The 13,268-nt window shown below is 38.4% G+C and overlaps 1 protein-coding gene across 1 annotated transcript in view; it reads left to right on the forward strand.

The window, feature by feature from the left end:
• Positions 1–13,268, forward strand: part of LOC140165006 (protein CLEC16A-like) — a gene marked incomplete at its 3' end in the record, with an annotated part of 351,590 nt that overhangs the window by 119,699 nt on the left and 218,623 nt on the right. The window contains 1 exon segment of the mRNA XM_072188415.1: positions 11,562–11,607. Coding sequence (XP_072044516.1) covers positions 11,562–11,607 — 46 coding nt within the window.

The following is a 13,268-nucleotide window of genomic DNA, read 5'->3' on the forward strand; positions in this document are numbered from 1 at the left end:
AGATGAATGTATATGCACATAACGCATAGTACCATACAGCAGTCATTCCTTTTCTGAACATTCATAGATCTTCTTACGTCTTACTTTATCAATGTTTCGTGTATCGCCTTGTCTTCCTACGTCCATAGCGCACTGAATCACGTACTGATCCTGTCTTAAAGAATTTGTTGACAATGTTTTTATGCCACATTTTGATGGTGCTCGAGCATTATCCTTTAAATAAGGAAAATTACTTTACCAAGTCACTTTGTTAGGATTGTGAGCAAATGCAGAAGAGGGTGTTAATTTGACCATTCGTTTGCATTTAATTCAGTGTTTTTGTTTTTCCGGTTGAAAGAACGATTTTCCAATATGATAAACATTTGCTCGTATCTTCATACTACAACCAGTGGCGTAACTTTGGGTCAGGGTGCCCGGGGGCGAAAGTAGTTCGGGTGCCCCTGACCAACATGGTGCAGAGCTAATCAATTTTAGTATTGAAAGCCATAGACCTACCGAATAACTTACGAAGTGTTTCAGATTAAATTTATATCATGTTTCAAAGCAGTTCATGTTAATAAAACAAAATGTTTTCATATTCTCTAATGTCTTTACTTTGGAGACTCGTCACTAGCTGCAGTGACGTAGCATATGGCGCCCAGGGGCAAGAATCCAAAATACCCCCCCCCCCTCTTCCTAAAACATTGCGTGCGGGCGCGCGAAAATGTGCATAAATACCACTAATTTGGTATTTAATCAAGTTGAATTTAGGTCTTTAAAATGACAATTTATATTTTGCAATGCGCGCATAGCGCGCGAAAAATTTTGTGTTGTAGGGGCACCCAAATGAGGAGTAATTCAATGCATGGTGGGTAAAGGTTTCCACTTCTTTCCTATAACAAAGTATTATCATGTCAAAGGCTATCCAGGCTTGGGTGCCCCTTATCCCGGGTGCCCGGGGGCACGCCCCCCCAGAGCCCATAGGAGTTACGCCACTGACTACAACATGCAAATAGTAGCAAGTTTGGTACCATAAAAATTGCCCAAATGTCCTCTTTCTAAATATGTTTTCATATTTTCTGTATACTATTTCTTCTTAAAGATACAATGGTTTAAAAAGGTATCGAGACTTTTGGGACACCCTGTAATAGCTTTATGTGACCACAAGAACTATTTAAGACTAGTCAAGTCCTGTAATATCCTTTGGGCTAGAATTATGGATGCAAGTAATTGCTTCTACATTCCTGGAAAGTACAAAGATGCGTAGTATTTGTTCTATTGTAAAGCTATTAATAATACTAATAGCTGTATGTGTCCACAAGAATTATTTAGTTACTGGTCCAGAGACAAGTTATGGTATGTCATATCTTTCAGGCGTGAATTATGGATGCATCCATTTATCGCTGGTTTTAATAACTGTCACTATTTTTGTGGAAAGTACAAAAATGCATAATATTATATTGTTCTATAATGAAGCTATGAAAGCTCTATGTGTCCACAAGAATTATTTAGGACTGGTTATGATATATTGTATCCTTCACGCTTGAATTTTGGATGCATCCATTGATCACTTCTACAAAGTACAAAGATGCCTAGTATTTGTTGTATCAATTTGAAGCTGTTAATAATAGCTCTGTGTGACCACAAGAATTATTTCACACAAGTCATAGCCTGTCGTATCATTCAGGCCAAGCCTTGAAATAAGCAGACTGGAACCAGGAGCAATTTGTTTTGCTCCTGGTTCACTGGGTTTTTTATAAGAACCAGGAGCAATTTCTGAAGAAACAGGAGCAATTTTCAATATTAAATCCTTTTCTGCATATGTACAATACAGCATACCAGCATGACTGCATCAAGTGCAAAACTGTAACCAGGAGCAATTTATTTTAGAAAATTGCTCCTGGTTCATGTGAATTTTACAAGGACCAGGAGCAATTGGTAGCTTTACGAGAGTAAATTATTTTGCTCCCCGCGCCCGCTTATTTCAAGGCTTGATTCAGGCTAGAATAATGGTTGCATTATCACTTGTTTGAATATCTGCCGCTACTTTCCTGAACAAAGATGCCTAGTATTTGTTGTATCAATTTGAAGCTGTTAATAATAGCTCGGTGTGACCACAAGAATTATTTCACACAAGTCATAGCCTGTCGTATCATTCAGGCTAGAATAATGGTTGCATTATCACTTGTTTGAATATCTGCCACTACTTTCCTGAACAAAGATGCCTAGTACCGTATTCATTCCAATAAGCGCCCAGGGCACTTAACAAAGGCATTTATTAGAGATGAATTTACATATGTTATAAAAGGGTCCTGAGACATTCAAGTTTACACAGGACTTGTAGTCTTCCAGCTATTTCACTGTATCAACGCCTTTCTGTCACTTCAACATTAATGGTACCCTTACGCGAATTGAAAATACCATAGGTGGGCGCTTATTGGGGCATGGGCGCTTATTGGAATGAATACGGTATTTGTTGTTCAAGCTGTTAATAATAGCTCTGTGTGACCACAAGAACTATTTTGGACAAGTCATAGTTTGTCATATCATTCAGACTGGAATAATCGTTGCATCTATTAACCCTAACAGGACGGTATACTACAAAATATTACTTGATAATTGATATATGCGCTGTTCGTGCATGCATCCCACATGGTGTGATGACGCAATCGCCCTAAGTGATATATAGGCACGGTTTCGCTGGCCAGTGAAGCCCAAGACCTGTGGCAAAGTGTCGCCGACCCAGTGCCTGGCATGCGAGGGGTCTCGGGTTCGAATCCCACCCAGAGCAAACAACTTCTTTCCTTCTTTTCTCTCTTTATTCCTTCCTTCTTTCCCTTCCCGTCGCCAAAAAGCCCTTAGGCGGTTAGGGTTAATCACTGGTTTTAGTAACTGTCAGTACTTTCTTGTTAAGTACAAAGGTGCCTAGTATTTCTGATGTGAATATAGTTGTGTATGAAGACTAGGCATTATCTGTCATTTCAATTGGGCATGATGCATTCATTTCCAGGGGTGGGGGTGGGAGGTACTCAAGTTTGGTTTGAGTAGGGGAGTGTCACTGAGAATTTGAAAGTGGACCCATCAATATACCAATTTTTCAAGAAATTTTGACCCATTGATATACCAAAAGTAAAAAAAAAATCAGCAAAATTCAACACAAATTGACTTAGCTTTTTTCAACTTTTTGCCCAAATTTTTAGGAAATTTCCAAAATTATGGCTATAGTGAGTCAAAAATTGGGCTATTTTCCAGGGGAATCAAGAAAATTTCGAGAAAAAGGTCCTATCCATAACAAAAATTGGCCTAGAAAAGGGTGTCATTGATATACAAAGAGGCTGAAAAGCTACCCATTCCCCCCCATTCATTTATCACTGGTTTGAAAAACTGTCACCAATTTCATGGAATGTACAAAGATGCCTACGTGTAGTATTTCTCATGCTTATAGTTTTGTTTGACCACAAGACAATCCATTAGCTGTCATTTCCACAGGGCTTGAATAATGGATGCATTCATTTATCGTTGGTTTCAATAACTGTCACTCTTTTCCAGGAAAATGGCAGTGGTCATTGGGAATTGTTTGTCTTGATCGTGATGCAAGACCAAATCATCCCGGTCTAAAGATGCATTTATTTGACTGATGGATGTTGATGTGGAATATTGATGAGTGATATCGGTTTTAGTGGTTTGTCACAAATTCTAGGATGCGAGTCTTGATAGTATGCATATTTGGTAGTTAGTTGCTCATGTGTATTACGTTGGTTGGTTGGTTTTCCAGTTTTGGTTTTCTCTTGCATGATTTAATCATGTTTATGACTTTATTAATATGACATAATTGAAGGCTTTGAATTAGTTTAGAAACTAATCAACTACAATCAGCATGAATGAATAACTATTACTTTAGTATTCCAAACAAATGCATTATTAATTGCTGTAAATGATCAGAAACCGACAAAGTAAAAATTTTAATTTTACTAACATTATTAAAGGTGTGAATTTGCATTCAATCACAAGTTAATTATGTGTCTGGTATGAGTGTATAAAAATAAAACAAACTGAGGACGGGAAACAGTATACTTTAGCAAATTGTTGGTACCAAGCATACCTTCTTCAGGCTTTATTATAAAATGATACAAGAAAAACAAACAACAAAATTAATGTGTAACACAAAAAAAAAAAGGCTGAAGAAAGCATGACTTAAAAACGCGTCATAGGGTGAAGGCGCATCTTAAAAATGGATGAAAGGGGTGAAAAATACCTATTCAATAAGATTAAGGCCTTCGGGTTGTAGGGAATGACGCTTGTTGATCCAGAATTTCTCGTGCTGTTGGCATCTAAATTTGGATTCGCGACCTAGAGATTCATTGACTGACTTTGAGAGAAGTGCATGGCAACTGGCTTGTCTACGTGTTTGGCGGGATATTTGATGGTACATCTGTGGTTATGCAGGGCAATTCCCACTTGGTCCAATCCCATTTTAGTCCAATCCCACTTAGGCCAATCCCATTTGGTCCAAATCCCACTTAGTCCCGTCCCAGTGAGGCCATGTCCCACTTAGTCCATGTCCCACGTAGGCCATTCCCACTAGGGCCATGTCCCACTTAGGCCATGTCCCACTAGGGCCATGTCCCACTTAGGCCATGTCCCACTTAGGCCATGTCCCACTAGGGCCATGTCCCACTTAGGCCATGTCTTAGGCCATCCCTTAGGCCATGTCCCACTAGGGCCATGTCCCACTAGGGCCATGTCCCACTTAGGCCATGTCCCATTTAGGCCATGTCCCACTAGGGCCATGTCCCACTAGGGTCATGTCCCACTAGGGCCATGTCCCACTAGGTCCATGTCCCACTAGGTCCATGTCCCACTAGGGCCATGTCCCACTAGGTCCATGTCCCACGTAGGCCATTCCCACTAGGGCCATGTCCCACTTAGGCCATGTCCCACTAGGGCCATGTCCCACTTAGGCCATGTCCCACTTAGGCCATGTCCCACTAGGGCCATGTCCCACTTAGGCCATGTCCCACTTAGGCCATATCCCATTTAGGCCATGTCCCACTAGGGCCATGTCCCACTTAGGCCATGTCCCATTTAGGCCATGTCCCACTAGGGCCATGTCCCACTAGGGTCATGTCCCACTAGGGCCATGTCCCACTAGGTCCATGTCCCACTAGGTCCATGTCCCACTAGGGCCATGTCCCACTAGGTCCATGTCCCACTTAGGCCATTGCCCACTAGGGCCATGTCCTCACTTAGGTTGTGTTTCTCTCACTCTATACTTCTTTGTGATGTATACAAATTGAATTTCAAGTGGGAATAATCCGTTAAGCATTCCTTCTTTTATAATATTACCAGTTTCAGCCACATACTGAATGTATTATAATATTATGTATGTTGTTTTGTATGTGTTTGTATCACCTTTCAATGAGGCGTTTCTATGATACTTTACATTCCAAATGGGGTACCTCCGCATTTTAAATATATGGACTGCAAATAACCTAAAAAAGCATGTCCTTTATTGGTAGTAATCAAAAATAGTCACCGGTTGATAGTTTAAGGGGGTACTACACCCATTGATTTTTTTTTGCATTTTTTGCATTTTGTGAAGAAATTACAAAAAAAATTGGACAAAGTGGTATGCAAAATGAAGGGCAAATCTTCTCGTTTTATTGGTGGTATCGGTATCAATGTAGCTTTCATGCTTTTACAGATAGAAGCCAAAAGGAGGTACATCACTGATGATTTAAATTCACTTCATTTTGGAAAGCTTACTATCAACGGATTTCGTTAAAATTTTGGATATGTGTTGCTAACACATTAGGGAAATAAAGTTGATATGTAAAATGGGAATAAGTGGTTCCTGATTTCTTTTATGACTTCATGAACTTGGTGCTCCACAACTATCAAAAAAGGAACTGGTTAAAATGCTTCTATTTTCAATGTTGAGCTATATTTTGCATTTTTAACTTGCGACATTATTGCACTGAAACTTAATTAAGCCATAGGTAACAGGTTACAACAACCATACTACAGCAATGATGAAAAAAATTGTATTTCTTGTCACCTATACAACCATATTGGGTAGTTTTCCGTAAGCTTAAGTTTTGTGATTTTGGTAACTATTTTATATTTATTTGTGAAATCCGTCTCAACTAGGCATTCTAAATTGTACTCACCATTTACATCCCAAGGTATATTAGTATATCCACCATGCACTTCTCGATATATATCCAGTTAAAGACAGAATATCAAAATTATGCCTCATATGATATCACAGACTCTCACATGTGTATTCAAAATTGATGCTTAAATTTGACCTGAACCAATTGACCTATAACCTGACATACGGTGACCTAATAGCCTTTTCTTCTCCTAACAACTAATGACTATGCATCCATTGTATAAGTGTTTATTTAATTTATTCAGTGTTATCATGGTAGGTATTTTGCATGCACCACTATAGATTTTCTATAGAGAGTATAACAAAGGATTTAATGTATTCTATTCATGTACCCTACTTGAACATTTTCAAAAGAATAAATTATGGTTTGTTATGAAACACAGATCTGAGTTACTAGGTTACAGTAAACAAAAAAATATATAGGGCTAAAATGACTTACTAAAATTGTTGAAATTCACTTTATATGTAGATATATTTTATAAGTTCAGGACATGAGGTGATAAACATATATATGTACTTAATAAATTTGCAAGAAAAAAAAGAAGAGGGGTACTGATGAAAATCGGGGTATTATATCGCCTTAAATGTCTTAAAATTGTGTGTATAATTTGTATATTAACCAGTGAAAGTCAGAAAGTAACATCCACGTTTGAATAGTCCTAAGCAGTATCCTCATTCGGTGGTGATTTTATGTCCATATTTTAAGGAAAGTGGTGTGTGTGTGGCAGTGTAGGGGTGTGTACGTGTAGAGTGGTTCAAGAGACTCACCCCTCTCAAGAAGTACTTTTCCTGCAGGAATTTTCAACTTCTCCTAAGAGATTCATATAAGGGTAGGATGGTTGGCTGGACATGATGGTGGTGGTGGGTAGTTCATATTGGAGGTCCCAAGAAGTCAACATATTGCAATATAATATGGGTAAATACCACTAATAGGCCTGGGTGATACATTGAAATCGACAAGTAACTATTTGTTTTCATGGCATTCGAAAAGACTGCATTAAAATTGATCAAGTTATATAGCCAAAAAAGTACTTTTTAGAGTTTGATGCTTCAAAATGGTACATTTCCTCTCATTATATGACATTTTTGTTGTAATAGTACCAAAATTCATACTCACGGCTTCGGTTTTTAGTAAATATTCGCCCTATCATATTGTAACTTTCAGCTTTGAGGCGCACTGTCATTTTAAGGTGTTTACGGTTCAGTGCGTTAAAACAAGAAAAGTCTCAGGTCAACCTATGTTGAATTTTTTGATCATTTGGCATCTAAATCATATAGTTTCACCTGATATTAGTGGCATTGAACTGTGAGAGTTCTGCATATGAGAAAATTCCACCAGAAATTAGGCATTTTCCCATTGAAACCCGTGTAATACATAATTAGTGGTATTTAACCTATAGGGACTACAAATATGAAATACATCCAATCTGGTATATATAAAAAATCTGCATTATGACTGAACGCAATCACATATTCTCTCTCGTTCACGATGCACTTATCATATTTTTAACACAATTTCGCAGAATATTGGAAAAGGCAATTACAAGGCCTTGTCAACATCACACCACCTGTATTGTATGCAGTTATTAATTGCATTTAGTCTTTCCTGTCTGCCATACTTACCATCGGAGTAGTAAGTAAAGTGGTCCGATTTCATAGAAATACTTGCTGAGGTTAGGCCAACCAACCATTATAAGCAAGACTAATTGATGGATATGACTCTTGTGTAACTCAAGTCAGCTTACTTGAGATATCCTGAAATTGCTATTCATTTAAAATTGCTAGTTATGGATATTTGTTTCGTTAGTGTATCCATTTAGAAAGTTATCACATAAAGTGTTGCAGAAAACAGAATCTAGCAGCTCCAGGCCCGTAGCCAGGATATTTTGTGCGGGTGCTGGCTTTTTCCAAGCGGGGAGACAATTTGTGAAAAGTGGACTTTCTTCCCCAAATTTGGACCTTTTTGACCGAAAAAGCTTTAAAAATCTGATTTTTTTGGCTCACTTCGCTATCACATTCTTACATTTTGACTTTTTGTATACTTTTTTTTTTGGGGGGCTCAGTGTGTTTGTGTTCGGGGTGTCCGTGTGTCCGTCTGTCAACAATTCTGTAAGGCTTTTTGGTCTCATATGAACAGGTCAAATGCGATTGCAACCAAACTTTAGCCAAAGCTGCATTATGGGAGCTTTCATGTAATGGTAGTGTTCAAGGTCACATGCTGAGGTCAAAGGTCATTTGAGGTCAACTTGTAAAATTGGCTGAAAATGAAAAAAAAAATGGTTTTCACAACAATTCACAAAAAATGTTTCACATGATTTACTATACGTAGTGTTCATTGTTACACCTCATACATATGCATTAGCAAATGACACCAATTCATTGGTCAATTGCAACTTGATATAGCCCAAGTAGATTGACCTATCTTACCAGGCGATAGATTTCCCCCTATTCACAATATCAGCATCCTTGGGTAACCATGTTTTTCGATCCGTGAAGGTAGGACTTGGCATTTTGTATTGTATCATGGTTCTCTGTATGACTGAATGGGAATTCAGTCATACGGAACTACCACCCCTCACCCTTCGGGTTCAGGGTGATAGACCTGTAGCCAGTAAAAAAACTATTGCCCTTCATGTAGTATTTGTATACTAAATTTACTACCCATATCTTCGGACGACCTACCTGGGACCGCTGTCCCTATTTTTTAGTTATGTATGTGTAAAGTGTATTTCGCATGTAGCCACCTTGGGACAGGTCAAAGATATCAATATATTGAGTATCTTTGGACAAGTAATGTGCTCTCATTTGGTACAATACCACATGGTAAAAAGGTGTTGGTACCATGCAGCACAGCAAACATGTGGATTATTGTATTCTCTATAGAAACAGGATAAAACAATGAATAAAATAGAAAAAGCTTTTTAAGATTGCCAGTACCAGGAAACATTAATCTGTATTTATGAATTTGTGGTCTCTGACGCCTTTTTCAGTTGAAATGTTGAAACGTGATGACTTGTTTTCATGGAATTGTCCTTTAATGAGCTATTGAAATATTTTAGGATGGAGGGAGGAAGGAAGGAAAAGATAAAGGAGGTGAAAAGAAAGAGAGTCAGAAAAATAGAAATATTGTTCTACATTGTAGGATTGTAGGTCTACCAGTTCGGTCCGACTGCCTGATCAGGAAGTACTGCCGTATCAGGCAGCATGTTGCCGAGTTAGGCAACACAGGCTTTGCTAACCCTTCCGAATTCGACAGACTAAGGACTAAATTGTTCATGATGATTTTATAAAAGATCGGGGGACATTTTACTTTGACACACATGAGCTACATGTAAGTTGACAATTTTTCACCGGGAGAAAAAAAATTCCACCGGGAGAAAAATAATTTAAATAAAAATTTCTAACGGTTTTTAAAAATTTGATTTAAATATGCAAATTAACTTTATTTTAAATAAAATTGATGAAAAATTACTACTAATTGTACATTCATTGATAATTTTATATATTTTACCTACTTCTTTACTCTAAACCAAGAAATAACGGTATATCAAAAGATGCTCTATTTGAAATAGAGCATTGCATTTTGGGATACCATACTGCCTGACTCGGCAACATACTGCCTGATTCGGCAGTACTTCCTGATCAGGCAGTAGGACCGGACTGTCTACCAGAAACCAATTTATCAATGTCTATTGTCTCTGATGCCTTTTTCAGTAGAAATAGCTTTCTAGGATTGCCAGTACCAGGAAACATTGATCAGTGTCTATCAAATTGTGGTCTCTGACGCCTTTTTCAGTTGAAATATTGAAATATGATGACTTGTTTTCATGGAATTGTCCTTTAATGAGCTATTGAAATATTTTAGGATGGAGGGAGGAAGGAAGGAAAAGATAAAGGAGGTGAAAAGAAAGAGAGTCAGAAAAATAGAAATATTGTTCTACATTCTAGGATTGTAGGTCTACCAGGAACCAATTTATCAATGCTATTGTCTCTTGATGCCTTTTTCAGTAGAAATAGATTTCTAGGATTGCCAGTACCAGGAAACATTGATCAGTGTCTATCAAATTGTGGTCTCTGATGCCTTTTTCAGTTGAAATATTGAAATATGATGACTTGTATTCTTGGAATTGTCCTTTGACGAAATGTTTAATGAGCTGTTGAACTATTTTAGGAGAGAGGGAGAGAAGGAAGGAAAGAGGAGGTGAAGAAAAAAAGAGCAGAAAACTAGAAATATCAGTGGTGTGCGCAGCACATTGAAAGTGGGGGGGCCAGGTTGTTCAGTTCCCCGAATGGAGTCTGATTTAGGTGTGTAAGGTGTGGTTTTAGCGTTTTCCCGGAATCACCCCCGAATGACCAACAAAAATGGGGGGCACGTGCCCCTGCTCCCCCTTTGTGCATGCCACTGAGAAATATTAGTCTAGGATTGTAGGTCTACAAGGAAACATTCATCGATATCTATTAAAATGTGATCAAGTAGGCTTATGAGGCCTTTTTCAGTAAACTTGATGATTTGTATTCTTGGAATTGTTGAAGGAAAGGGTGTAATCAGCTGTTGAGGGAGGGAGAAGAGGGAGGGAGAGGTAGAGAAAGTAGAAATATTGTTCTAGGATTGTAGGTCTACCAGGAAACATTCATCAATGTCTATTAACGCGCGATCTATGAGGCCTTTTTCAGTAGAAATATGAAAACTTGATGACTCGTATTCTCGGAATTGTTGTTTTAAAAAAGTGGCTGATATAATCAGCTGTGAGGGAGGGGAAGAGAGAGAAGGAGAGAAAGAAGGTAGAAAGAGAGGTAGAATGAGAGGTAGAAAGAGAGGTAGAAAGAATATAAATATTGTTCCAGGATCACCAGTACCAGAAAACATTGTTTTATCAATGTGTGTATTACATTCTTTGAACTTAGTTTTCAGGAATTTTTGATATAATCAGCTTTTGAATTCTGAAAAGAAAAAAACAAGGAGGGATTGGAAGAGAATGAGACAAAGGGAGAAAGAAAGGGTACTAAAGAAAGAGTGGGAAGGTGAGAGAGAGAGGGCAGTAATAAAGGGAGGGAGGAAATGAGAGAGTAAGAATGGAGGTAGAGAAAGAGAGGGAGAGACAGAATGAAGGACAGACAGACAGACAAGGAGCAAACAGGCCTGGAAATGGAAAGTGGGAAGCTCCTTCCCGGGAAGTTTGGAGGGAAATTAAGGTCCTTAAATAAAGAAATACATAAGAATTTTGAGAGATATACATAAGAATTTGGAGGGAAATTTGTCTTTTTGAAGGGAAATTTTGATCATCTTCCAGGGAAATTTTTTATTTTTTCCAGCCCTGGGAGCAAATATTTTAAGTAACAACCAACACTTGCTATGATAACTTTTTTAAACATTTTCTTCCTTTCTCCTTTTTTTTTACCTTTGCAGATAACAGTGATCTTATAGCATGTACTGTGTTGACGAAGGATAGAAGGTGAGAAAGTGTTTATTCACATACAACCCTTAATGGGCTATTCCAGTTGAAACCCATATGCCCTCTGTTGAAGAAAATAATTTGTGTCTTGAAGTTTGAGCGTTTCAAAGGTTGGGGAATGCAGTGCTTATCGTTTGTTTTTGGCATAGTGAAATAAGGTACAATAAGTGGTCTCCATGAGTGACACATTTGACAAACATGGCTGAGCCGCTACTTTTTATTCTACCTCATGGGGCAGTGGAGTAGCCAAGGTGGGGGCAAAGGCTTCCCCCCCCCCTCTTGCCTTCCCCCATACTGGATGCTGGCTGTCCTGTTATTCAATATTACCTGTGTGGGTACTATTATAGACTAGAGTACCCACACAGGTACTCTATAGTACCAACGAAGTAGCTGCACTGCAGTGTACCTCGGGGGGTAGTAGCAAAGGAATCTGGCAGTGCATCCCAAAACAGTCCATATATATCTGCGTCATTTTGAACCATTTCTTGAGACAGATTTCATGTGTATCCCACTCAAGTGGAAAATAACTGGAAAGTACATTTTATCTGGGTAAACCCCTAACTCCAACCAATGTACCCATCCCTTCACACATTTCGACTGCACAGTCCCAGAAGTGGGTAAGTATAATAGCTGCCCATAGGGGGTGTAAGGATTGCAACTGGAATAGCCATGATCCAGTGCAAATTGGCAAAGGACACATGCAGATTTCTTATTCAAAACCTTTTTTTTTAAATTGTGCATGGGGGCCGGTTTATAATGGTGACATCAGATGACTTTTTGCAATGATAAAAGAATAAAATAATTCCACAAGGCCAATTCTTGGTATTATTTTATTATCATTTCTTAGAATTACAGGCGTGCCAGCTGGGTGGCACTTCCCTGGTACTTGATTCCAGTAATTTGTCTTATTTGATGACCTAGGCCTTGAATATGAAAAAAATGAAGAAAAAAAAAAACACAGCTGAACCCGCTGAATTCAATATTCAATCACAGATTTTTGTGCATGGTTTGAAACTAAATTGGTCGATACTGAAATTCTGTCTCTTAAAAAATTGGATTGTACGACTTCTAGTACAAAGTAATGAGTGATTGTAATGAGTGATTTTCTAACCTTGGGGAAAAAAAGTAAAGTATAGAAATGTATATGTACTGCCTGTTTTTGATCAATATCTCAAAATCAAGATTATCAATATCCCGGGGTTGGCACTTAACAAAAATGACCATACAGGTATGCTCCCACGGAAAGACCCCCCTTTTTGGATTTCGCAGCTCCGAAACACCCCTTATATTTGACCAAAATAGAACTCAGAAAGACCCTTGATTTTGATAATTTCAGCTCTAAAAGGTATTTTCAGGTGATTTTCAACCAGAAAGCCAAGAAAGACCCTTGATTTTGACTGTTTGCAGCTCCAAAAGTCCCCATTGTACTTGTTCGCAGCTCCAAAAGACCTCCTTTTACCGGTATGACGTCAGCTCCCAAAGGACCCATCACCTCAAAATTCGGGAGCATACCCACCAAATTTTTTGATGTGGCCCCGATCAATATTAGACTCATTCCTCCTGATTGTGCCACACGTTATATCACTTTTGGGTTTAGGGCAGGAATCTGCAAGATAGGCCCTATCTACAATAGCTGCCAGATGTTAAATTTTGAGATTGTG

This window comes from Amphiura filiformis, chromosome 11 (assembly GCF_039555335.1).
Source record: "Amphiura filiformis chromosome 11, Afil_fr2py, whole genome shotgun sequence".
NCBI lineage: Eukaryota > Metazoa > Echinodermata > Ophiuroidea > Amphilepidida > Amphiuridae > Amphiura > Amphiura filiformis.